The sequence below is a fragment of the Monodelphis domestica genome, chromosome 2, assembly GCF_027887165.1.
Source record: "Monodelphis domestica isolate mMonDom1 chromosome 2, mMonDom1.pri, whole genome shotgun sequence".
Taxonomy (NCBI): Eukaryota; Metazoa; Chordata; class Mammalia; order Didelphimorphia; family Didelphidae; genus Monodelphis; species Monodelphis domestica.
The window spans coordinates 54912049-54936203 of NC_077228.1; the positions used below are offsets into that span (position 1 = coordinate 54912049).

Consider the following 24155-nt stretch of genomic DNA (forward strand, 5'->3'; position numbering starts at 1 on the left):
ATTACAGAAGTTCATTGGGAAACCTTCATAAGGAACATGCTCCTTTGCTCTGATCACCCTTAACCACCTGACTATATTTAGGCCTTGCTTGAGACTTAACCCAATCCTGGTTCTTGGGGTCCTTGGCATCAGGCATTTTGACACACATTTCCATTATTGTTATTATTATAGTTATTATTCCAATTATTATTCCTATTAAATCCTCCATATCTGTTCATTTGCCTTTGAAACTGACCTCTATACCTGCATTCTTTTACAAAATGGCTAATCCTGTTACAGAGGAAACAACATTGTGGACCTGATTGTCTATCTCTTGGCTTATATAATAATTATTATTAGGCTTCTTTGATCTTAATGCAGCCACTGCCTTAATCTCTTTTATTTCACTTTCTTTAGCTACAGTATAAGAATTTACACCAGTGGGAAAATGACACAGATTTAGTGCATAATTAAAAGTTTTTATTTTCTGTATATTTTTGCCTTTGTTTTTTTTAATTACCTGTCACAAATACCTGAATTTTTGTATTTTGAGTTTGTGCAAAATGAGGACCTACTGTATTTGAGCAATCCTTTATTCTTGGTATAAATCTAACCTTACCACAGTGTATAATCATTTAAATATAATGTGATAGCCTCTTAGCTAATACTTTATGTGTTTCTATTTAGTAAGGACACTGATCTTTAAGTTCATTTTATCTGTGTTGTCCCTTCATCATAGAAGGAATTGGTTAGGATTCCTTTTTTTATTTTTGCAAGTGATTTTTTTTTTTAATAGATTTCACTTTAATTTTAAACTCATCTGATCCTGAGGATTTTTTATTCAGGAGTTCATTTATGGCTTGTTCAACACATTAGTTCTTTGTTTCTTGCTTGGTTAGAATGCTATGGTTTTCTCACCCCTTTGTGCTTTCTGGTCTATTCACTTATGGCTTCCTCTGCTTACTAAATATGAAAGTTAGTGTTAATTGGTGTTAATTGTAAATGTAATACACAGCCAGCAAAGGAAGAAATCTGTTTGTGCTAGAATAATTGGATAAGACTGGAATTTATGTTGGGGAATTTATACTTGAACTTAAAGAATAATTAGGATTTGTATAGGCAGAGGTAAGAGTGGACAGGCATTCTAGGTGGGCAAAATAGTCTTGAGTTAATAAGGTTCAGAGTGGAGAGTGAACCTGGCACATGTAGAAAGTATTGATGACTGACTTGGATGATGAATATTAGGAAGTAATGGGTGGAAAGGATAGATAGAACTGTATTTCAAAGTTTATTAAACTTAATAGAAGGAATTTGGTCTTGATGCAAAGATTTTCTCATTTATAAAAATGGAGAGGAGAGACTAAACTTTTAGAGTAATCAAAATGTAAGGTTTTTAGGACAATAACAGGTAGAGATGCAGTGAAAGGATCATATCTGACAAATACTTCAAAGAAAACTTGGTGATCTGTAAATATGTTTTTCCTAACATATAGATTAGTTGACATAGAAGGAAGAATCAAAGATGACTCTAGAGTTTCTAGCATGGGAGACTGGAAGATAAGTGACTTAGCAGAAGCAGAAGTGTCCTAGTAAAAGAGAGGAGGGTTTTTTTTTTTTTAATAGGAAGAAAATGCTTATGAGTTTACTTTGTATATGCTGAGTTTGAAGTGATGATAGGACACACATAATGAAGTCATTGAAAACACAAGCTGGAGTGTGGATGAGAGGTTAGGGCTAGAAATGTAGATCTGGGGTTCATCCTTATAGAGGTGACTATTTAAACCCTAACCATGGATAAATTCTCAAAGTGACTGAATGTAATAATATAAGGGTGATCTAAGACAGTAACTCTTATTTGTAGGAAAAACATACATAGTTAGGAGGTGAAAGGAAAAAGAAGAGCATTATTTAACTTTTAGTTTAACAAACAAATTTTTCCCTCAAAGCCCTTGTTCATAGTTACAAAGGAGACAGAAAAACTAGAGTTTTGTTTATAGAATGAAAATTAATGAAGAGAGGTATCATTTGTTATGTAAGACTTGTTATATACTTACAAATAGAAACATTAAACATTTCTTGAAAATAAAGGTAAATACAAAATAACTAACAAGCTTTAACTTTAGATAACTTCAATAAATGAGGGGTTCATAATTTTGTCAGTGTTTGTATTCCCTCTAACTTAGGGGATGGTCTTTGAGAATTGCTATGGTCTAAAATTTAATCACTATATATTGAATCTAGCGAGAAGTCTCTGTGATTGTAACTAGGTCGGCCCTTGAAGAAATATATTCAATCACTGGACCTTTACACAGGTAATTTAACATTTAGCATAACATTTAGCAAGATTACATTGACATTAAAATGAACCTTTGGTAATATAAGTAATATTAGTTTATGATGGAGTTATTAGCAGCATGTAAAAGCACCAGTAAACAGCGAATAACTTTCCCAGGGTTATGTGACATTTGAACAATGAATAAATAAGTTGGTTTCAGATTTACTTAAATCTATTTGTCTCTTTCCTTAGGTGACTGTCCTGCGGAGACAGCAACGCATGATCAAAAATCGAGAGTCAGCCTGTCAGTCTCGCAAGAAAAAGAAAGAATATATGCTAGGTTTAGAGGCAAGATTAAAAGCAGCCCTTTCAGAAAATGAGAGACTCAAAAAAGAGAATGGATCCCTGAAGCGGCAGCTGGATGAAGTAGTTTCAGAGGTAGGTATTCATGTTTCCTAAGTACCCATGATGGACAAGTCACCATGCTAGGTGGGTGCTGGAGATACCAATACAAAAATAAAACAATCTCTGCTTACATTTGGGTTTAACTTCAGTGTTGGGTTAGGGAATTCTTAAGTGTCATTAGTAGTAAAACTATTCAGGAACTTGACTTCAGAGTTAAATTACAAGGAGTAAAGTAGTGCTGAGGAAATAGGTTCTAAGTACCTTTTCCATAAATCAAGATAAAGTATTGGAAAGAAACCTCTTTCAAATTCGGGTTTATAACACACCTCACCATTCACTTATTGCCTTCCTTTTTTTTTTTTTGGGATAAGGACAGCCATTTTGAGACTTTTAGGTGACTGAAAAAAAAAGTCATGTCTCCTCTCTGTGTACCCAGGAAATTGTGGTTCTGTTAGTAAATGCTGCCTAGAGACAACTAGATAGGGTCTAAATAGGGTTTCTTTCACTGTTTTTCCTATTAGCATTCAATATTCCTGATCATTTGGAGAAATCTACTAGCATTATTATTAAAGTGGAGGAGTTGGAGAAACATCAGAAACATTTCAAAATTCCTTGGAGATGAGTAGGGAAAAAATAGTGCAACTGTCTCACTTTGGAAAAGTGAGATTTATTTTAAGAGTGATTCATCCTGTTTCCTTTTACCTACCTCACTATTCATTGTCTGTCTGTCATTTAGCAATAACTTAAAAGACCATATTCTATAGAAAGGAACTTTCCCCTCACCTTTCGGTTATTTTAAAAAAGTAAATAGTTGACATAGTTTAATAAAGGAGATAATTTCTTACATGGCTAACTCTTATTCAATTCTAGTTGTACACTTTTGTAGAACTTTTATTTTTCTTCCCTCCTGCTACCTGCATTTCATTCATTCTGTAGTTTATCAAGAGACATGCAAGGAAGAGGAAATGTGATTGAAATCTGTTTATTTTAATCTTAGCATCTTTAATTGAGTCCATATTTAACTCTAGCAATCCTGGATGATTCCTACTCATCAAAGTAGTTGAAACTAATGACTAAAATGATATGTTTAGATTATCTATATCTTGACTTTATTGCTATCTTCATTTTTCATTCTCACAGGGGATCAACAATTTAATGAAGTTTCAGTGTTATTTAAAATAGTCTTACATATATAGCCACTCACCTATGAGTAAAAAAGAATACATTTAAATGCTAATATATTTTCTCTCTGTGTTTCTTATAGTGAGCTAGTAAAATGGTTATTGTGTGCTGATGAGTTCTTGATGTCTTTTTGCATTTGTATAATGTTAACCTTCTTTGTAGAACCAGAAGCTCAAAGTCCCCAGTCCAAAACGGAGAGCTGTGTGTGTGATGGTGGTGTTGGCATTCATAATGCTGAACTATAGCCCCATAAGGTAAGCATTTATGTATTTACCTGGGCTATTAAAAAAGTACATTAAAATATTGCTGTTATCTTTTAAGATGATGTTTCTTTTTTTTTTTTTAGTTTTTAAAACATTATTTTATTTGGTCATTTTCATACATTGTTCATTGGAAACAGATCATTTTCTTCCCCCCCCCCCACCCCCCCCCCCCGCCACCCCTTCCCTAGCCGATGGGCGATTCATCTGGGTATTAAGATGATGTTTCTTGATCTCTAATGATATGTCTGAGAACTGCTGATCAACATTACCCCATTCAGAGTAGAGGAAGTTTAAAAAAAAATATAAAAAATGATAAGTAAAGGAGGTTCTTTATTTTTTCTAATTATATAAAGGAATGAATTTGCATAGGAAGCCTTGAGTTATCACTGTGATCACTTTCAGTTCCTGTTTCCCAACTTTATCAATAGACAGATTTTGCATCAGTGATTTAAAATCAGCTGAATGGTGGGAGGCATAAGATGGATCTGTGTGGGAGAAACAGTAAGGGCTTGGGTTCTAGATGAGTTTTTGTAAATTATATTCATAAAATTATGGAATATTTTAAGTTGAGGCTTCTAGATGTAATCTAATCTAATCTGCAACTCAGAAAATTCCCTTCTAAAGTATCCCTGAAAAGTGGCCTTTTTACTTTTACATCTATACCCTCCAAGGAATGAAACTCACTGCTTCCTGAGTCATCCTGTTTTCTATTTCTGGACAGCTCTGTGTGATGTATAGTTCCTCCTTATATTGGTTTTAAAACTTTTGCCTACTTATTCTAATAATGGCATAATACATTAAAGAAGGGACCGTGGTATCTATTTGAGCTACCTTGTACTCCAAAAGGAGTTCTACTACAGTATCCTTAATGACAAGTGGTTTTCTCTCCCCTTGACTTGAATACTTTTTTTTTTTAAACCCTTACCTTCCATTTTGCTCCAAGGCAGAAGAGTGGTAAGGGCTAGGCAATGGGGGTCAAGTGACTTGCCCAGGGTCACACAGCTGGGAAGTGTCTGAGGCCAGATTTGAACCTAGGACCTCCCATCTCTAGACCTGGCTCTCAATCCACTGAGCTACCCAGTTGCCCCCTAGCTTGAATACTTTCAGTGAAGGTGAACTCACCATTTCTTAGGGCAGCCACCCTACTTACCAAGTCTCTTTCTTTCTTGTACTTCTAAAATTGTTTTTTTGAATGCAAATAAAAGATTTTACATTTATCACTATTAAGTTTGATATTACTAGATTTGGCTCAGTTTTCTAGCTTAAGATCTTTTTGAATCTTTACTTTCACATTTGTTGTATTAGCTAGCTCTCCCAGCTTTGTGCCATTTGTATATTTGATAAACATTCTTTTTATGCCAACTCATTGATTTTTTAAAAGTTATTTTAATAAGCTTTAAAAATCTATTTTCTCTTCCTCTCAGCCATTAATAAAAGGAAAACAAATTCTTTGTAACAAATATGTATTTTTAAGCAAAACAAATTCTCTCATTGACAATGTTCGAAAATATGTTTCATTCCGCACCCCAAATATATCACCTCTTTTTTTGGAAGATAGCATGTATTATCATCAGTCTTTTGGAATCATGGATGATCATTGCATTGATCATTCTAGAGCTTTTAAAATGATTTGTCTTTATGTTGTGAAGGGTTAAAACTTTTGGTAGGAGTTTGAACAAAGGTTAGGAGGGCAGTTTGGTAAACACAAAGCACTTAGTTCATTTTTAGGAAAGTACAGATAGGAAATAGACAGGAGGAAAGTGAGAGTAATCTTATAATAGTTTATACCCAAGATCCCAATCCTAACTAAAATTTTCTAAAAATTCCTAAATCTGTCTGCCTTTGAGGGCAGCTTCTTTTGCCAGGGTGAAGCCCAGGACTAAACTTCTCTACACTGACTAATAATTTACCCACTATCTAACTACCTGCCTAAGCTAATCACTAATCAATAAGGCAGTTAAGGCCTTAAAATCCACTTTCTCTATCTCCAACTGTTAGTTAGAAAAAAACTGCCAGTCCTAGAGAGAAAGCCAGAGTCATACTCTTCTCCCCAAGGGACCCAGAAACAAAAGCCCTTTCCAACTGTCACATTCTCCTGTGTATCCACTTTGTCTCCTAAATAACAGAATCTTCAGCAGGCTGAGAAATGTTACCTGCTCCCTTGCCTCTTAAAGAGACAGAGAGAGGGATTAAGAAAAACTCTCTTTAACATATAAAATTCTCTATAACATATGGTTGCTGTTATTGCATAAATGATTCTTCTAGATCTGCTTATTTCATTTTTTATTGATTAGAATATCTTCAAAAAATTAAAAAAATTTTTTTGTATAGTATAAAAAGTATACTATAAAAATTAGTATAAAAATTCACTCTGCACTAATTCACACAAATCTTTCCATGTCTCTTGGAAATTGCCTATTTCCTCATTTCTATTAGCTCAATAGTATTTTGTTACATTCATGTTTCACAGTTTGTTTAGCCATTCTCCAATAACAGGTTACCTCCAAATTTGGATCAAAGGGCATTCACTTTTTTGTAACTTTTCATATGTAATTGTGCACAGTTTCATATTACTTTCCAGAATCTGGCTAGACCAGTTCATAGCTGTGCCAGCAGTTAATTCATGTTCCTGTTTTCCTTCAGTTCTTTCAACATTTGTCATTTTCCTTTTTTGTCAGTATTACCAATCCAATGGATGTGAGGTAAATCCTTAAAGTTCTTTTAATTTGCATATCTAATTACCAGTGATTTGGAACACTCATTTTTTTATAACTATCTATAGCTTTTATTCTTCCCTTGAGAACTACCTGTTCCTATCTTTTGAGCATATTTCAGTTGTGGAATGGCTCTTATTCTTATAAATTTAAATCAGCTCATATATATCATGGAAATCAAACTTTAATCAGAGAAACTTGCTGCAATGATTTTTTCTTTTTTGTCAACGTATGTTTCTTGTTCTTAGCTGGATTAATTTTATTTGTGAAAACACAGGATGATGTAACGAAATTAGCCTATTTTGTCTGTGATTCTATTGTTTTTTTTTAAATAGGTAAAAGAGTCCTACCAAATTCCTCTATGACACAAAAATAGTGCTGAAAACCTAAACTAAGAAGAGCAAAAACTGAAAACTGTATGCCAATTCCTTAATGAGTATTGATGCAAATATTTAAAATAAAATACTGGCAAGGAGATTATAGCAATTTATCACAAAGATGATTAGTCAGGATTTATGCCAGGTATGCAGGGCTGGTTCAATATTAAGAAAACTATCAGCATAATTGACTATATAAACCCCTCCCCCCAACAGAAAACATATGATTATCTCAATAGATTTTGACTAGAATAGAAAAAGATTTTGACAAAATACCCATTCCTCCTCCTTTCCTCACTATTGTACTTTATTCCAATTTCTTCCATGACCACCAAATCTTAAAAGAGCCACCCTCATGCCCTTTGACTATTTTATTCAATTTCTTTATGACTCTTGGGACATTTGTTTTCTATCTTGTTAGAATATAAAACCCCATTATCACATTGCCCCTTCTAATTGATGTAGTCTATTTACCTTTATCTATTTCATTTCAGAGATTCTGTTCCATTCTGACCTGTTGATTCTGAATGCTTAAAAAGCTTAACTTTTTCTTTTTCTTTTTTTAACTCTTACCTTCTATCTTAGAATTGATACTAAGTATCCGTTCTAAGACAGAAGAGTGATAAGTCCTAGGCAGTGGGGTTAAGTGACTTGCCCAGGATCACATAGCTAGGAAGTATCTGAGGCTAGATTTGAACTCTGGACTTCCCATCCCCAGGCCTGGCTCTCAATCCACTGAGCCATCTACCTGTCCCCTATACTCTTTTTTTAATGACAACCATCATGAATTGTATGATCATGATTTTGATTCCTTGGTACTTGAATTCTTTCTTTTTGACTACTTGCAGCATTTTTTTCTTTAACCTGAAAGTTTGGGATTTTGTCCAAGATGTTTTTTTTTAGTTTTTTTTTTTGAAAATTTTATTTGGTCAATTTAGAACATTATTCTTTGGTTATAAGAATCATATTCTTTCCCTCCCTCCCTTTCCCTCCACCCCTTCGCGTAGCCAACACACAATTCTACTGGGTTTTACATGTGTCCTTGATCAGAACCTATTTCCATGTTGTTGATGTTTGCACTAGGATGATCATTTAGAGTCTACATTCCCAGTCATATTCCCCTCAACCCATGTAATCAAACAGTTGTTTTTCTTTGGTGTTTCTGCTCCCACAGTTTTTCCTCTGAATGTGGATAGTGTTCTTTCTTGTAAATCCCTCTGAGTTGTTCAGGATCACTGCATTGCCACTAATGGAGAAGTCCATTACATTCGATTGCACCACAGTGTATCAATCTCTGTATAATATTCTCCTGGTTCTGCTCCTCTCACTCTGCATCACTTCCTGGAGGTCATTCCGGTTCACATGGAATTCCTCCAGTTATTATTTCTTTGAGCACAATAGTATTCCATCACCAACATATACCATAATTTGTTCAGCCATTCCCCAATTGAAGGGCATCCCCTCATTTTCCAATTTTTTGCCACAACAAAGAGCACAACTATGAATATTTTTGTACATGTCTTTTTCCTTATTATCTCTTTGGGATATAAACCCAGCAGTGCTATGGCTGGATCAAAGGGGAGACAGTCTTTTAGTACTCTCTGGGCATAGTTCCAAATTGCCCTCCACAATGGTTGGATCAACTCACAACTCCACCAGCAAATGCCCAAGATATTTTTGCGAGTTTTTGCTTTAGAGTTTTGTTTTTTTGGAATGTGTTGAATATATCCTTTCTATTTTTTATTTGCCCTCTGGTTCTAATAGGTTTATGCAGTTTTTATTTATCATTTTCTTGAAATAAAAGTACCTATGTTCCTTTTTTTTGTTTGTTTTGACTTTAAAGTAAACCCAAGGATTCAAAGATTATTTTCCCTTGATGTTTTATAGGTTAGTTGCTTGTGATAGTGTATACTTTACATTTTATTTTTTAAAGTCTTTCTATTTTGCTTTAATATTTATTAACTCGTGGAATTGTTGCTTTCTTTTGGAACCATTCTAAGCTTAAGAGAGTTTAATTTTGTGGTAATAACACTGTTCTTTTGTGTGTGTATGTATGTGTGTATGTACCAGAGGATTTAATTTATATAAAGTACCTTGCAAATCTTAATACAAGCTATAAATGATAGCTGCTATTTAATACCATTTTGTGGTACTGTCTGTCCATTTCAGACCTTCCATTACTTGACATACTTTCCCTCTGAATTCTGTTCTCTGCTGTTCTCTTTTGATTCCCTGTTGTTCATTTTGAGCCTGGGACCCTAACTCTTCTTTGTATATTTGAATTGTGTTTCTTCCAAAGCCATATTATCTTTTTTTCCCTCCCAAGTGGTTTTTCTCTTTAATTGGTAGAATTTATTTCCAAGTATCTCAGCCCTCCCCTCCCCTTCCTGGCAAATAGATATGTATATATAGATAATATCTTTTGTGTTTACATTTTTCAGTTCATTCTCTGGAGGTGAATATTCACAAACTATTCTTCAAGTATTAAGTCTGTAACTGTATAAAATGCTCTCTTGGTTTTATTCATTTAGTTGTTCATTATCTTGGAGTTCTTTCCAAGTTTTGAAAATTAGTCTGCTTGTCATTTCTCACAGTTCAACAGTATTCCATCACAATCATATACCACATTTTTAAAATAATTTTTCCCTTATAAACAATCAATTGAAAGTCTTAAAAGAAAGTAAAGAGTAAAATGAAATGTATTAGGTGCTTAGATTTGCTATTATTTCCTTGTTTATGCACTATGTCTCTTAGTTTTTTCCTACTATCTGAGCACTTCTGATGTTAAATTTCAATGAAGGAAAGAAAGTCCTACTGCTGAAGTGCCAGTTAGTTAGTCCTTATAAGACCATATTGTAAAGAGGAGGTAACAAAGGAACTTGTGGCATTGGGTTAGTGTTGTCTGGAACTGGTTAGAAGGAAAAAGTCTTCATTCCAACATTTCCTAACCTTGTTAGCTTCTCATTATTGTTCATGAAAAATTCCAATTCCTTATTCTGAGATGAGCCTGTCCTCAAAAATCTGGCTCTAATTTTTTTCATTTAATCACTGAACACATTTTATTATATGATGTCACTGCTGGCTCTACTCACAAATTACTGTATAACTTAAATGTCAGAATTCAAACCACCAAGCATACCAGGTTTTGTTCAGCTAGATTTACAAATGAAATCCAGTTAATTCTTGGCTAAAAATGCTTTCCACATTTATCAAACTGACAAATAAACTGGAGAAATAAAATATAGCTAAATACCAGGTGTTATAGAGTGTTGGGAGACTCACAGAGATAGCATAGACAAGGCCAGTGCTGTTCCTTTCCCCCAGTAGTCTAATTTATTCATGTCTCTGAACAAATGTCTGAACAGTCATTGGTTGTTCTTTCAGCTTCTTTTGATTTCATCCTTTGTTTAAAGAGATGGCACACATATATGAGCCAGCACCAAGCTGGGTTAGGGGATGTGGAAAATACTGTTAATGATCCTTTAGCCTTGCCATCTAGATTGGAATTGGGAGAGCTTTAAAGGGCAGACTCATGAATTTCAAGCTGTAGCCTCTGGCTGCCCTTTCTCCTAGACTCCAGATATTCTAGTTGGAGATAGAGACAATGGGATGTCATATTTAAAACACCTGCCCTGAGGGTCAAAAAAAATCTGCCTATACCAGGTGATCAGACTCTCTACCTAACATTGAATTATACTTTATCTCTCAGTGACTTTTCCTAGAGTCAATACAGTGATTTCTGTTGCTTTCTATCTTCTAGCAATATGGTAAGGATTAGTAAAATAATAGGTCAGATGAGAAAATTATTTCCAGAAATACTATGGGATGAAATAATTTTTTCAGAGCAGTAATGCTTGTTATAATATGAAAACAAAATGGATAATCTCTGTGTAAGAAGTAGATTTTTAAAAATAATACAATCAGATCTCAAGCAAAAAAAGTATTCAGTTGACAGCACCCAATAACCATCCTGGGTAAATTTTCTTGGGAAGCCACAAACAATTGTGATTTCACTTGAGAACCATAACCCTTTTTTCTGTAAGTATGAAAATAGAGTGTATGTCAGTGGCCTGGGGCTTAGGGCCTCTGTTGTAGTGACTTCTCTAGAGATTTTTAAGAAACACTGCAGTTGGGTATGTTTACAATGGTCTCTCTCTTTTATATCTTAGGATGTGGTGAATGAGGAAAAATGTGAGCCATATGTTAATTAGATTAGAAATAGTCTTCCTCTCCATTGCCTCTTTTTTATTTTCTTTGTTGGGTTCTGGTTCTTATTTTTCCTTTCTTTCGAATACCTCTTTTACAATTCACCCCAAAGTTGAAATTTGTTTTGCATGTAACTATTTCTTCTCCAACTCTTTCCTTTCCTTTTGTCACTACCAGTTTTCTTCTTCAGTTTAATAAGTATTTCTACACAGAGTTGGTGTGTGTATTGAATACTGTTTAATCTGGTTCAGATGAAAGTGAAGTTTATGTGAAGTTTTTTCCCTTAATTTTTTGTATACTTTTCTTGTATACTCCAGTGATCAAAAATAGTAACTTCTATTCCACTCTTTCCTAATGGATTTCTTTTCTTTCTCTTTTATTTCCTCTCTAAAGACCCTCAAAACAGAACAAATTCCCTTCAAGTCTTTTGTCTTATTTAATACCTTCTATGACTTCCAAAGACATTAAGATTCTGAAGGGATATTTACTTGTTTCTTCTACCTCTTTAGGATTAAATACCTGTTTTGCAACGTAAATTACTCTTGGTTGTAAGTCTTTGTAGTCTGTCTTTTGGAATATCAAATTCCAACATTTTTTCACTTTTGTGATAGTTGCTGACAAGTGTTATATAGTCCTAAATGATTCTTTGATATTTTAATTCTTTCTTTTTGGCTTGCTCATATATTTTTTTCTTTGACCTGGACCCTCTGAATTTTGCTTATGACATTTCTAGGTCTTTTCAGTTTGGGGTTACTTTTAGTATGTGATAAGTAGATTCTTTCTGTTTTCTCTTTGCCATCTGGTTCCAACAGATCTGGGGGATTTTCATTTGTGATTTCATGAAATGTGTTTATGGGTTTTTTTGTTTAATTATCTTGTTTAGCAAATCTGATGGTTCTTAGATTACCTCTTGGACATATTTTCAATAGTAAAAACCTGTTTTTTAGATGTTTTGTTTTTGTTCTGATATTTCTGTCTTATAATATCATCGAATTCTCTTTTACTCTGTTCTAATCTTTAGGGAATACACTAGTTGGGTAAGGTTTTCCATCTTCTGTTTCATATTATTTATTCATCTTTCATTCCAGATTTCTTTTTAACTTAAAATTAATTTTTTTTATCTCCTGATTTCTTACAGATATGTCTTTTGGCTAAGCTTTTCTTTTTTCTTTGGGGCTGTGCATGAAGTTTGATGAGGAGTTACTCTCTTCTGGTTATACATCTTGGGCATCTCTTGACCCATAATATTCTTTCATAATGTTAGCCTTCATCTATTTAGTTATATCTTCAGCTTTATTTTTTAATATGGGATTTTCTACCAGGGAAGGCTTCATCTCATCTAGCACTCTTAGATCATATGATCAGCTGCTATTAGGTCCTGAATTCAAATTTCTGGATTTCTGCCAATGACTTTTACTTTCTGTGATGTGCTTCTCTTCAAATGCTTGCAAGTTTCCGACCTCCTCATTTCTCTGGGTTTACAGCACTTAAGACTCTGCTCCTCTGAAGTGTTCTGGTTCCATTGTTATTGTCTCCTGGCTCTGCTTCTAAGGGCAGAACATTTTGAATTTTTTAACTCTCCCTGGAGCTTTCTCATTTGACACTTTGGACTTTGGACTCCCCAGAAACAACTGCCACAAGTTTCAGGTGACCTTGGAGTATTTATTTCTAGGTAGAGCATTTGCAGGCCTCTAACTCTTTTTTTTTTTAATAAACCCTTACCTTCCATCTTGGAATCAATATTGTGTATTGGTTCCAAGGCAGAAGAGTGGTAAGTGCTAGGCAATGGGGGTCAATTGACTGACCCTGGTCACACAGTTGGGAAATGTCTGAGGCCGTATTTGAACCTAGGGCCTCCTGTCTCTAGGCCTGGCTCTCAATCCACTGAGCTACCCAGCTACCCCCTCTAACTTTTCATATCTATGTGGATTCTAGCTTCTTTGATAGGAACCTTTTCCCAGGGCCTGCAGGATTCTCAGGGCTGAATGAAGGAGTTCACTAATGTTTCTCTTTGGATTTCTTGACCATTATTTGAACTGGTGTCCTTTTTTAGGTCTTTGCTGGAGTGTATGTGAGAGAACTGTGCTCTTCTATCAGCTATCACATTGCCATTTTAAACAGAAGACCCTAACATTTCCATATTAATTGGAGGTTCTTTATTCATTTTCATCTAGGATTCTTAGGCAAAGGAAATGTTCTGATATTTTCTTTCAGATTCATGAAATTATAGCATTTTGCTGATGAATTAATGTTAGTTCTGATATTCCTAGTTTATTAAATATTTTATTAATCAAATAGGTTTTATAAATGTTACTTAGTATTAAATAATTTATTAAATATTATTTATTAAATATTTAATTGGATAAATTTATTATCTTTTATCATACCCTTTAATTTTAGTCTTAGATAAACCTCAAGTTTACTTGCTTTTCAATTTATTATCAATGAAACCAATAATAAAACAAAATCTCCAGCCTCTCAACTCCAATTGCCTATTGAACATCTTGAACTTGATGTGTCATAGACATCTTAAACTTAACCTGTCTAATCCTGAATTCATTATCTTTCTTCTCAAGCCTTCCTCTCTTCCTACCTTCTCTGTTATTGAGGAGGTTAACAGAAGAAGGGGATGAAAATTTGTTAACAAAGCTATTATTTATAATCATGGAGATATAATTACTTTTACAACCTGAGCTTGGGATGGTTATCAAGAAACATAAGAAGGCTTATGAACACTATAGTGGATTGAGCTCTAGTTTCAAATTTAAAAACTTGGATTGGACTTCTACCTTGCCTTTTTCCTAGCTGTCAATTCATGTACAAGTCATTTAATTCCTCAGAGCTTCAGCTTTCTCAGCAGTAAAATATGGATAAAAAATATTTATGTTTCCTACCTCACAAGGTGGTCACAAGAAAAATGTCTTGTAGATCTTAAAATACCATGTATTAATGTGAGTTAATATTACAAAGGCTAATCCCTAATAGACTGGGTACTTGGTGACAACTCTTAAGTCATGGCAACTCATGAAAAAAAGAAATACAAAATGGACTCTCTACTTTTATAGTGAGGAAACAGTAGAAAGGGGGTGGGCTTTGCTAAGAATAAAACAGTTTTCAGACCATTTATAAACATGAACTTAATTCTTAGTGTTCTTAATGTGATATGCCTTGTCTAGTGATCCCAGTGGTCTGTAGGTTCTGTTGGGAGAGGCAAATAAAGAAGTTAGAGAAGTTGATTTTAGTGTGTTGTAAAGGTTAAAATTTAGGGGAAACTGAGGCAGGTAGAAATTAGTTTTTCTCTGCAAGGAGTATTATATTTTTATGAGGTTTATTAAAGATTAAGGATTAAAGAAAATACAGAATAAGAAACACGTGCCTAAGCCAGAGAGGCCTAGACAAGACCTCACCTACATTATGAAAAGAGCCACGTCTGCTCCAAAACGGAAGTCCAAAAAGACCCCTCAGTAGGCAGAGAACTCCTTTAAATAATCATTTGTGTTCTTGCCCAGGCGAGAATTCAGTGTGATTACAAAGCACTCTGGGGAAGTGGAGCAAAGGATTCTGGGGATTGGAGTCCTGAATTTGAGTCTATTTTTACAGTGTGTTGAAAGATAAGAAGAAACATCACTTCATGGAACATTTGCTCAACTTGTGTTCAAAAATAAGTTTGTAGGGGACAGCTGGGTAGCTCAGTGGATTGAGAGCTAGGTCCAGAGACAGGAGGTCCTGGGTTCAAATCTGATCTCAGATACTTCCTAGCTGTGTGACCTTGGGCAAGTCACTTAACCCCCATTGCCTAGCCCATACCATTCTTCTGCCTTGGAACCCATACGAAGTATTGATTCTAAGACGAAAGGTAAGAGTTTTAAAAAGAAATAAGTACATGATAAATGCTTACAAGAAGATCATAAAAATAATTGAATTTCATGCAGTAACATCTTTTGCACAGCATGAAAAAACAGAGAATTTTTAAAAAGAATTTATAAGCTCTTCCAAATTATATCAGTATTCGTAGATTACATTGCATGGCATCATCAACACTTGATTTTAATAATTTCATACAGAAGCTTAACTGATATAAATTGGTTGCTTATAATGAGGAGGTCAGAAAATATTTAACTGCTTCATTCTGAAAACATTGACTTTCCAAGCCATTAGTAAAGAAAATAGCAATAGTCAGTGGCTGGTAAAGCCAATTCAAAGAAAACTTTTTGAGAGATTTACCAAAATAGTATAATGTTGTGTTCATTTAAGGATGAAACTGTAAGGTAAACAATAAAGAAAAGAAATATGGAAATGATTTGCAAATATTTTTTAATAAACTTCAGCATAAGGGACAGTGGCGGTGCCACATTTATACTTCTATTATCACAGTCCCATTTCTTATCAGGGAGTTTTAAATGGAATTAAAGATAAGGAAGATGGAAAAAACATTTGGATTGCATCAAATAGACTTAGATGAGGTTTGTGCTTGGCTAACAAAATTTTGAGGGAATTGTGAATTGGAGTCTTATAGTATCTGAAGGAGAGGAAGAAAACAAAAGTGTGGAAAAATCTTGGTCTTTTTCCCCATAAAAGATGATCAAGAGAACATCAAAATGTTTTTGCCATATTCCATTCTATGTAAATTGTTTTGAGAAGCAATGTTGCATAAAGAGCCATTTATTCTCTGATGCAGAAAGACATAGGTTCAAGTCCAAATTATGACTTCAATGGGCTGTGTAATGCTGACTTAGTCACTTAACTTCTCAGTGCCCCAGGTAACTCTTAATACTATAAGTTGCAAAGTTTGCTTCATTTGCTTTGGTAGAAGGAGTTTCTCATTAGCATTTTTATATAATAGTGAAGCCAGAGGTCTAGTTCAAAACATAAATTTTTAGGTGCACAAGTTAGACAGAAACAGAGGGCATCTTTAATAAGGATATATATGGAGGAAATGGGAAGATTTTCATAAAAGGTATTCTGCAGTGGACCATGTTTTTTATCATACCACCTATTGAAACCTATAAAGACTATAAAATGCCATGTTACTTAATTTTTGTTGACTATAAAAAAATTCTGTAAAAAATGATGCCTTAAAGACTTCCTAATAATATGAACATATCAAAATTATAAAATTATACAGGCTTTCTTAAAAGATATAATGAAGTAACCATATTCAAGATCATTAATATTGACATTTAGTACCAGGCAAGGTGTAAAACAGGGAGACATATGCTTGCTAGAGGTGTTTGTCACTGTTATGGAAGAGATCCATGGGAGATTACAAGTTGAAGAGAATTCCTTATTGATGAAGACATTCTTTATGCCCCCCTTTTTGTGGATGACATTGTGCTTGTGCACCAAGCCAAGACATTGTAGAGCCTATTGGATGAGATTCATAGTCAGTCTAAAGAGTTTATCTGTGAAGAGAAAAAACAGGAAAAAACCATGTATTTTCTTAGATATGCACTTGGGTAGGCAACATGTAGAGTGGATATATGCATCCTCTGTGTATACATGTGCCAGGAGTTGTCTTTTAAAATTTTGTAAGTGGAGAGAAAAAGAAGAAAAGCCCCTTTGTTCTTGTGGCACCTTTTTCCAGAGAATTTTTCAAAATTGAATTCACCTGCATTTTATTAGTTGTATTTTGTTGCCTATTGGCCCAGAACATGAATAAAATCCTCCATATTTGTAATCATTGTTTTTACAATGTGTGCGCACATATACTGTAGATATACATATATTTGTATATATTTGCACATACACATATAGCATATATGTGCATTTACCTATACGATATATACTTTATTCTATTCTCTTGAGGTGTTGATTTCTTCTACTAAGTCCATATCTTGCAAACTTTTTATTTTACTATGCTTGAAGATAGAATATTTGCCTTGGAAGCATTTATTAAAAATGTTCTAAAATGTTTATCAATCATTGTTATATACAGGGGATCATGGGCAACAGTGTTATCTATAATAATGCTTTATTTCTAGCACAGTTATTTATAATTGTGAATAATAGTAGTATTCTATTCTAATCTTTTAATGAAGTTCATATAGAAACAATTTTGTGACAGGTTGCTATACTAATACTACTTTTTCTAGTTAATGTTCAATGAATTATTAAATAGATAGGTAAAATAACTAATTTCTTAGTTGAATGAAAGTATTAGGATATAAGCTTATTCTCTACAGACTTGTTTAAAAATCCTGTGGTACAACCCTAGTAGCAAACAGGACAACAACTGTATACCTCGTAATGCTGTCACAGCAGCTAGGTTACATGGTGGATAGAGCACTGGAACTAGAGTCAGGAATATTTCAGTTCAAATTGTATAATTATCCTAAAATCCAAGGTTTAAAACTTTTTGGAGAAATTTCAGGAAAAGAAACTCTCCAATACCCCGAATCAAGAAAGTGGATCCTTTGGAGAAGGTGCTATAAAGAAGCTGCAGAAACCATACACTGCATCAAAAGATCCAGAATGAACTTTGGGATATAATGAACTGAACTGAAGGGGGTTGAACACATTTATTCTGAATACAAACTCTTATGCCAAAGGGGACTGCCCCCTAATTGGCTTTTTGTCAGTGAGCCTATCAATCATTGTTTTTGCTTTCTTTCTCTTTCATTTCTCTCTTATCTCAAACTATTATAATTTCCACTTAGAAAGTGCAATATTGTATGCATCTCTAGCTAGAAGATCTTTAGAGGTATAAGATGGATATGTGAAATGATTCATTGGGGAGCCTAGGCATGTAAATCTGGGAGATTACAACATGGTCATCTTCTAATAAAATCACAGGGGGGATTGTGAAAGAATTTAAACTCTCATTGTCTATTTTTTAAGTTAATCAAGAACCCGGAGTTTCCACCTTTCACACTTAGTCATTAAAATTTAGTAAGAACCTTTTACTAGAAAAGAAGTTCATACTCTAAAAGACCACAAGCATTGCCTCCCCCTCCCCCTGCCTCCCCTCAGGCAGTGCTAGGCAAATTGGGATACTGATTGATTCCTGAGATGTGACTAGCAGAGCTGATGGTTGGAGAAAACTGTGTATAAGCAGGAACTTCTGGGAGCCTGGTCATTCTTTTGCAGTCTTTTGCCTTTTGGGTATGAGCTCTGGTGAGATTCTTTGAGATCTTTTGGCCAAAATCCAGCTTTAGACACTTATTAGCTGTGTGGTCCTGGGCTAATTTGACAGAGGCTGGCACTAAAGAAAAAGTGCCAGACTGAAGGGTAATGTGAAATTGATCACCTTGATGGGGGAAGGGCCCCAGGAGTGGAGATCCAGAGGGGAGAAGACTGGCTGAAGAGAGAGCAGTGAGGCTGTCAGATGGGAGAGTTAGATAAAGACTTTTTCCTGAGGGTTACCCATTTTTCCTGCTGGTGACTGGAAATCTTTTCCCCCAACACTTCCCAATTGAACGGACTTTTAGAAGAGAAACCTGAGCAGACTACCTCAGCTCCTGTTGCCCAGGGATGAGTCAACATACTTTCTCTCAGGGGGCTCAGGCTGCCAAGGCCCGAGTTCCCTCCAAACTCGAGGAGGGAGGAAAAGGGTTTATATAGAGACAGGGACCCCCTTTTCCCACTTTTCCTTTTCCCATTCTTCCCTGCCCATTATTCCTTTTGTATTACTTGATTTAGTTAACATTAAAAGTTACCTGTTCCCCAAGCTGAGTGTGAGTGAACGGATCAAGGAGAGACCTTTTGGTCTTGAGTAGTTGGGGGGGGGGGGGGAGAGGGACAAGAGTGAATTGGGGAGAGCCGGTTTAGCTAAGGAGGGAAGGCAGAAGGGGAAAAACCTTCAAACCCCCTCTTCTCTCTCTGAGCCAACCTGTTATATCTGCCCTGTTATGTCTCCCCTGAACCCTTCTTTGAGAAGGGGGTTCTCCTCTCTTTCTCCCTCTCCATACCAAAATTCCAAGCTTCCCTTCAGGGCACCCAAAACTTCCTTTTTTATTTTTTTTAAAACACTAATTACTTGACTCTTGTCTACCTTAATTTCTTCAACTATAAAATAAGAATGATATCACCTACCTCAGTGTGTTGTTATGAGGATCTAATGAAATAGTATTTATAAATACTTTACAGAGGGCCTAACACATGGGTACTTCATAAAATGTGTTCTCTTTGCCTTCCCCCATGTAATTTTTACCTCCCCTGCTAAATTTCTGTTTTGAAAACTTTCATTTTTTGTAGCTTAGAGAAAGCTGTCAAAAAGATAAAGTGTAAAAAATTATTCTTCTTATGTCTTTATTGTGGACATCAGTGAAGTCTATGATAATGATCTTATTCCAGTACAATTTTATTGATGCGAATCTTCAGAATACTTTAAGATCTGTATTTCAGTGTTGGAATTTGTAGTCATCTATCAGTCTATAATTTAGTGTAATTCTTTTGATGATTACTGCTTTGTAGAATAGTTTGTGATCTGGTACTGCTAGGATTGTTTTCTTTCTACCTTTTTTTTAATGAATTCTCTTGTCATTTGTAGGCTTTTATTCCTCCAGATCAAAATTTAAATTATTTTTTTTCTAGTGATATAAAGTTTGATTTTTATGACACTGGATGAGTAAATTAATTTAGGTATTAATATGATTTTTACTATATTAGCTCAGCTTATCCTTGAGTAATTAATATTTTTCTACTTATTTAGGCTATTCTTTATTTCAGTAGAGAATGCTTTATAATTGTGTTCATATAGTTCCTGTGCCTATTTTGGCAGGTAGAGTCCCAAATATTTTATGTTTTCTATTATTAAGTGGAATTTCTTTTTCTATATTTTTTCTTGCTTGATTTTGTTGTTAATAGAAATGCTGATGATTGATTCTGTGTTTATTTTATAATCTGCAACTTTGGTGAAGTTGTTAGTTTTAATTAGTTTTTAACTTGAATTTTGAGAGTTCTTCAAATAAACCTTCACATTATCTTTAGAAAATGATAACTTTGTTTCCTCTTTACCTGTGCAAATTCTCTCAATTTCTTTTTCTTATTATTGTTATAACTAGCATTTAAATACTATGTTGAATAGCCCTGGTGATAATAGGTGTTTCTCACCCTATGGGAAAGACTTCTGTTTTATCCCAGTACAGATAATGTTGGCTCTTTGTTTTTGATAGATACTTCTTATATTAAAGAAAGATCTGTTTATTTCTGTGCTTTCTAGTGGTTTTTTAAAAATAGGAATTGGTGCTGTCAAAACCTTTTTATGTATCTATTAATATAATCATATATGGTCAGTTGAATTTATTACCCTAAACAACTCTATATTCCTTGTGTAAATCCAGTGTGGACATGTGTATAATCTTTGTCATATATTACTGTAGTTTCTGCTAATATTTTATATCATAATTCTGCATTGATGTTCACTAAGGATATTGGTTTGTGGTTTTCTTTTTTTGTCTTGACATTCCTTGGTTTCATTATCAATATCATATTAGTGTTATAAGAAAGTAAACTAAACATATATAATTTTAGCCAAAGATTTTCTCTAGTTATTGCTTGGTGCTTAATTTTTATAACTTTGCAAAATATACATTATCATTGTCTAGGCTCCTTAAGGATAACCCTTTGGTAATTTCTCATTATAGTGAGTTAACTAATTCTGAATTGTTATCACAGACTCCTCCATTTCCACAAATGTATCTGTGTTACTCAGCCATTTGTTCGGTGTTTCTTTGCCTGTGTATTGTTTTCTGAGTTCTTGCAGATGCTATCCCTATGACATTTGTTAAGGTTAAAAATTAGGATTGTTGACTGAATATATTATTTTAGTGGTCACCAGGGATTTAAATTCAATCCCAATAAAATACTCAGGTCAGCTTAGGATTTTTATGGTGCTTTAATTACAATAGTAGGAAGAAATTAAGAAGAGAGAGAGGTAAGGGTATAAGATTTCTCTGGCCTAGCCTAAGCTAAGTAGCCTCAGCCACGAGGCCTCTTCCAAGATTAAATCTAGTTTGGCTTCCAGCCATGAGGCCTCCAAGATGAGGGGTCTTCTAGAAGGATAGTGCTTTAGGATGTAAAGGAAAGGTGGAATCAGAAGCCACTCACCAAGGTCAGTCAGGGAAGATGTCTCGCCTAAACCATGCTACAAAGCTTCTCCCAGTAAACTCACTGCCAAGCGAGAGAGAGAGAGAGAGAGAGAGAGAGAGAGAGAGAGAGAGAGAGAGAGAGAGAGAGAGAGAGAGACAGACAGACAGACAGACAGACAGACAGACAGACAGACAGACAGACATGAAATATATAGCCAGTTCTTTGCATCACTTTCTGTGTCTCACATGTACCCTTAAGCTTGGCTTAGGATAGCCCAGGGGGTCTGTCACTTGTTTCTGATTTGTCACTTGCTAGCACATGTCAGTCATAGGCCATCCTCCTCACAGTTAATACTTAAGTGGGGGTGTTTATATTCCTGGTTGCTAGAATTCTAAAGACTAAGCAGGGTAGAGTCAATATAAAATTCACACATTGATCTTTGCCATTTTGTTGACTCTTTCTGGAGGTTAACTATTTCTGGTTACATTTCACAAGTCCGGTGATATGTACCTATTATCAACTTTCACTCTTGCTTGCTTAAGTTATGTCCACTTGTTCCAAAAGTATTTCTGTGAGCTTTCACTCTTTTTATCTTGTGTTCTAAGAAAGTCTATCAATATTTTTCTACTTTTTTGGTCAAGAAGGGTTAATTTTCCTATAACTGTCCTAGGTTGATGAGCTCTGTTATCCAGTTTGATGTTCATCAAATGATTAATGGGATGTTTTGGTTGGATCCCTGCTTAAGTTGGAAGCCATAGTTAGTTTTATATAGGAGAAATTATAATAGATTTAAGGCTAAGCAAAACCATATTGGTTTTAATATCTTCTTGAAAGATGCCACATTTCATATCAATTATTCTCAATGCATTATTATGTTGGTGATATACTTTAAATAGAAAAAAAATTTCCATGTTAGCATCAAACGCTCTAGCAGTATGTGAACAAGCCATGAATGTGGCACTAAGTCAAAGTCTTTGTGCCCAGTAATAAACAAATAAATAAATAAATAAATAAATAAATATATATTTATATATATATATATGATTGAATAAGGAAGTGGAAAAGGAAGAAGGGAAAAGGACTTTAGAGATACAATCTTCCTACTCTTGACTCTTCCATTAAAAGCAAAACAAAAGATAAATCACTACTAAAAAGAGACCAGTTTTCTTCTCTGTATCAACCCTACTCCAACTAAAAGATATTACTTATCTTTTTTTTTATTCTATTACTTTATCTTCCTACCTCCCTTAGATTAAAACCCAAAGATTATAGACTCTTCCATCCATACCTTTTCCCATGCTGTTTTCAAAAGAGATGACCTCACACTTGTCATTACCCCATGACAAAATCACCAGGACCTTACACCTCCTCAGTACTCTCTATTCTTGGGGTCCATCCCTTCTTTCCTTGGATTGGAGGATGGATAATGGAAGCTCCTTCCAGAACCTCCACTTAGAGAGGGTGCCCAGACCTGCCATCTCTTCATTTCCCCTCATTCCCTCCTTTATACCATTTTTTCAGGTTTGTTTTCTGGGTCATCTTCCCTCATTAGATCATAAACTTTTTGAGGACCCAGGATAATCTTTTGATTTTCTTTGGCTTTGACAGTCTAAAACATGTGTGTGTGTCTATATATATATATATATATATGCATATATATATATATAACTTATTTTCATTATACTAATTACTCCATACTTTTGTATTTCAGTGTGTTTGAGCGGGATTCCAGCACAGTGATTTCTAGTATGAACCCTGCACATCATAATAGACATCTTTTAGGATTCTCAGCTACAGAGGGACAAGATTCAATTTCTAAAAAAATTGATGGTGCCATCCAGAAAAACAACTACAGGTGATTCTGCATGTTATTTTTTGTTATATTTTGGCTTCTCAGTTGACCTAATGAAACTAAAAAGTAGAGTTAATAATACCAGTTTGCAAATTGTAAGAGTTGATTCCTATTTTCAGCTTTACCAGTAAACTCATAGTGTGATTGTAGTTATCTATCCACTCATCCGTAGTTTCCTTATCTGTAAAAGTGGAGAGATTAGACTAGATGATCTCTAGATTATCTTTTCTTAATCAGCATGCATTAATTGTCTATGTGCCAAACACTATGTTAGGTACAAAAATTAAATAATCTCTACCCTCAAGAATTTACCTTCTAGCAGGGAAGATAATGTGTGTGTTTGCATATGCAAAATATAAAGCAAATAAAAAGCAAATTTGGGAAAGGCAGCTGGAGAGAGGGAGAAGGAAGCAAGAAATGTCTCATGAAGAAGGTGGCACTTGAGCTAAATTTTGGATGAAGGAGAGTTTCTAAGAGCTAGAAATAAAGAGGGGAGATAATACAGCCATGGGAAGTAGTCCTCTGCCAAATAACAGAGATGGAAGATGAAGATGGCATGTCTTGTTTGGGGAACTGCAAGAAAACTGTCTTGGTTTTTACAATGGAGATGCCACGTAAGCTCTTTAAATTTGTTTACTCATCTATATGATAGATATTGTCCTAATTAATACCTACCTCATGCAGTTGTTGTGAAGATTAAATGAAATTAATATTTTAAAAATGTTTTGCAAATCTAAAATATAAATCATAGGCATTATTATATGACTGTCTAACCTTGCGACCCACATGTAAATGACAGAACTAGAAAAAAGGTAGTAATGAACATTTGACATGGCTAGTGGATATTTAGGACAAAATATACAAGGAAAATAT

General features: G+C 34.5%; 1 protein-coding gene across 2 annotated transcripts in view; it reads left to right on the top strand.

Annotated features, from left to right (window-relative positions):
- Positions 1 to 24155, top strand: part of ATF6 (activating transcription factor 6) — a 229296-nt gene that overhangs the window by 61475 nt on the left and 143666 nt on the right. For both annotated transcript variants that reach the window (XM_007480656.3, XM_007480657.3), the window contains exons 8-10: positions 2507 to 2692; positions 4004 to 4095; positions 23142 to 23285. In XM_007480656.3, the coding sequence (XP_007480718.1) occupies positions 2507 to 2692; positions 4004 to 4095; positions 23142 to 23285 (422 nt within the window). The remainder of the gene's footprint in view (positions 1 to 2506; positions 2693 to 4003; positions 4096 to 23141; positions 23286 to 24155) is intronic.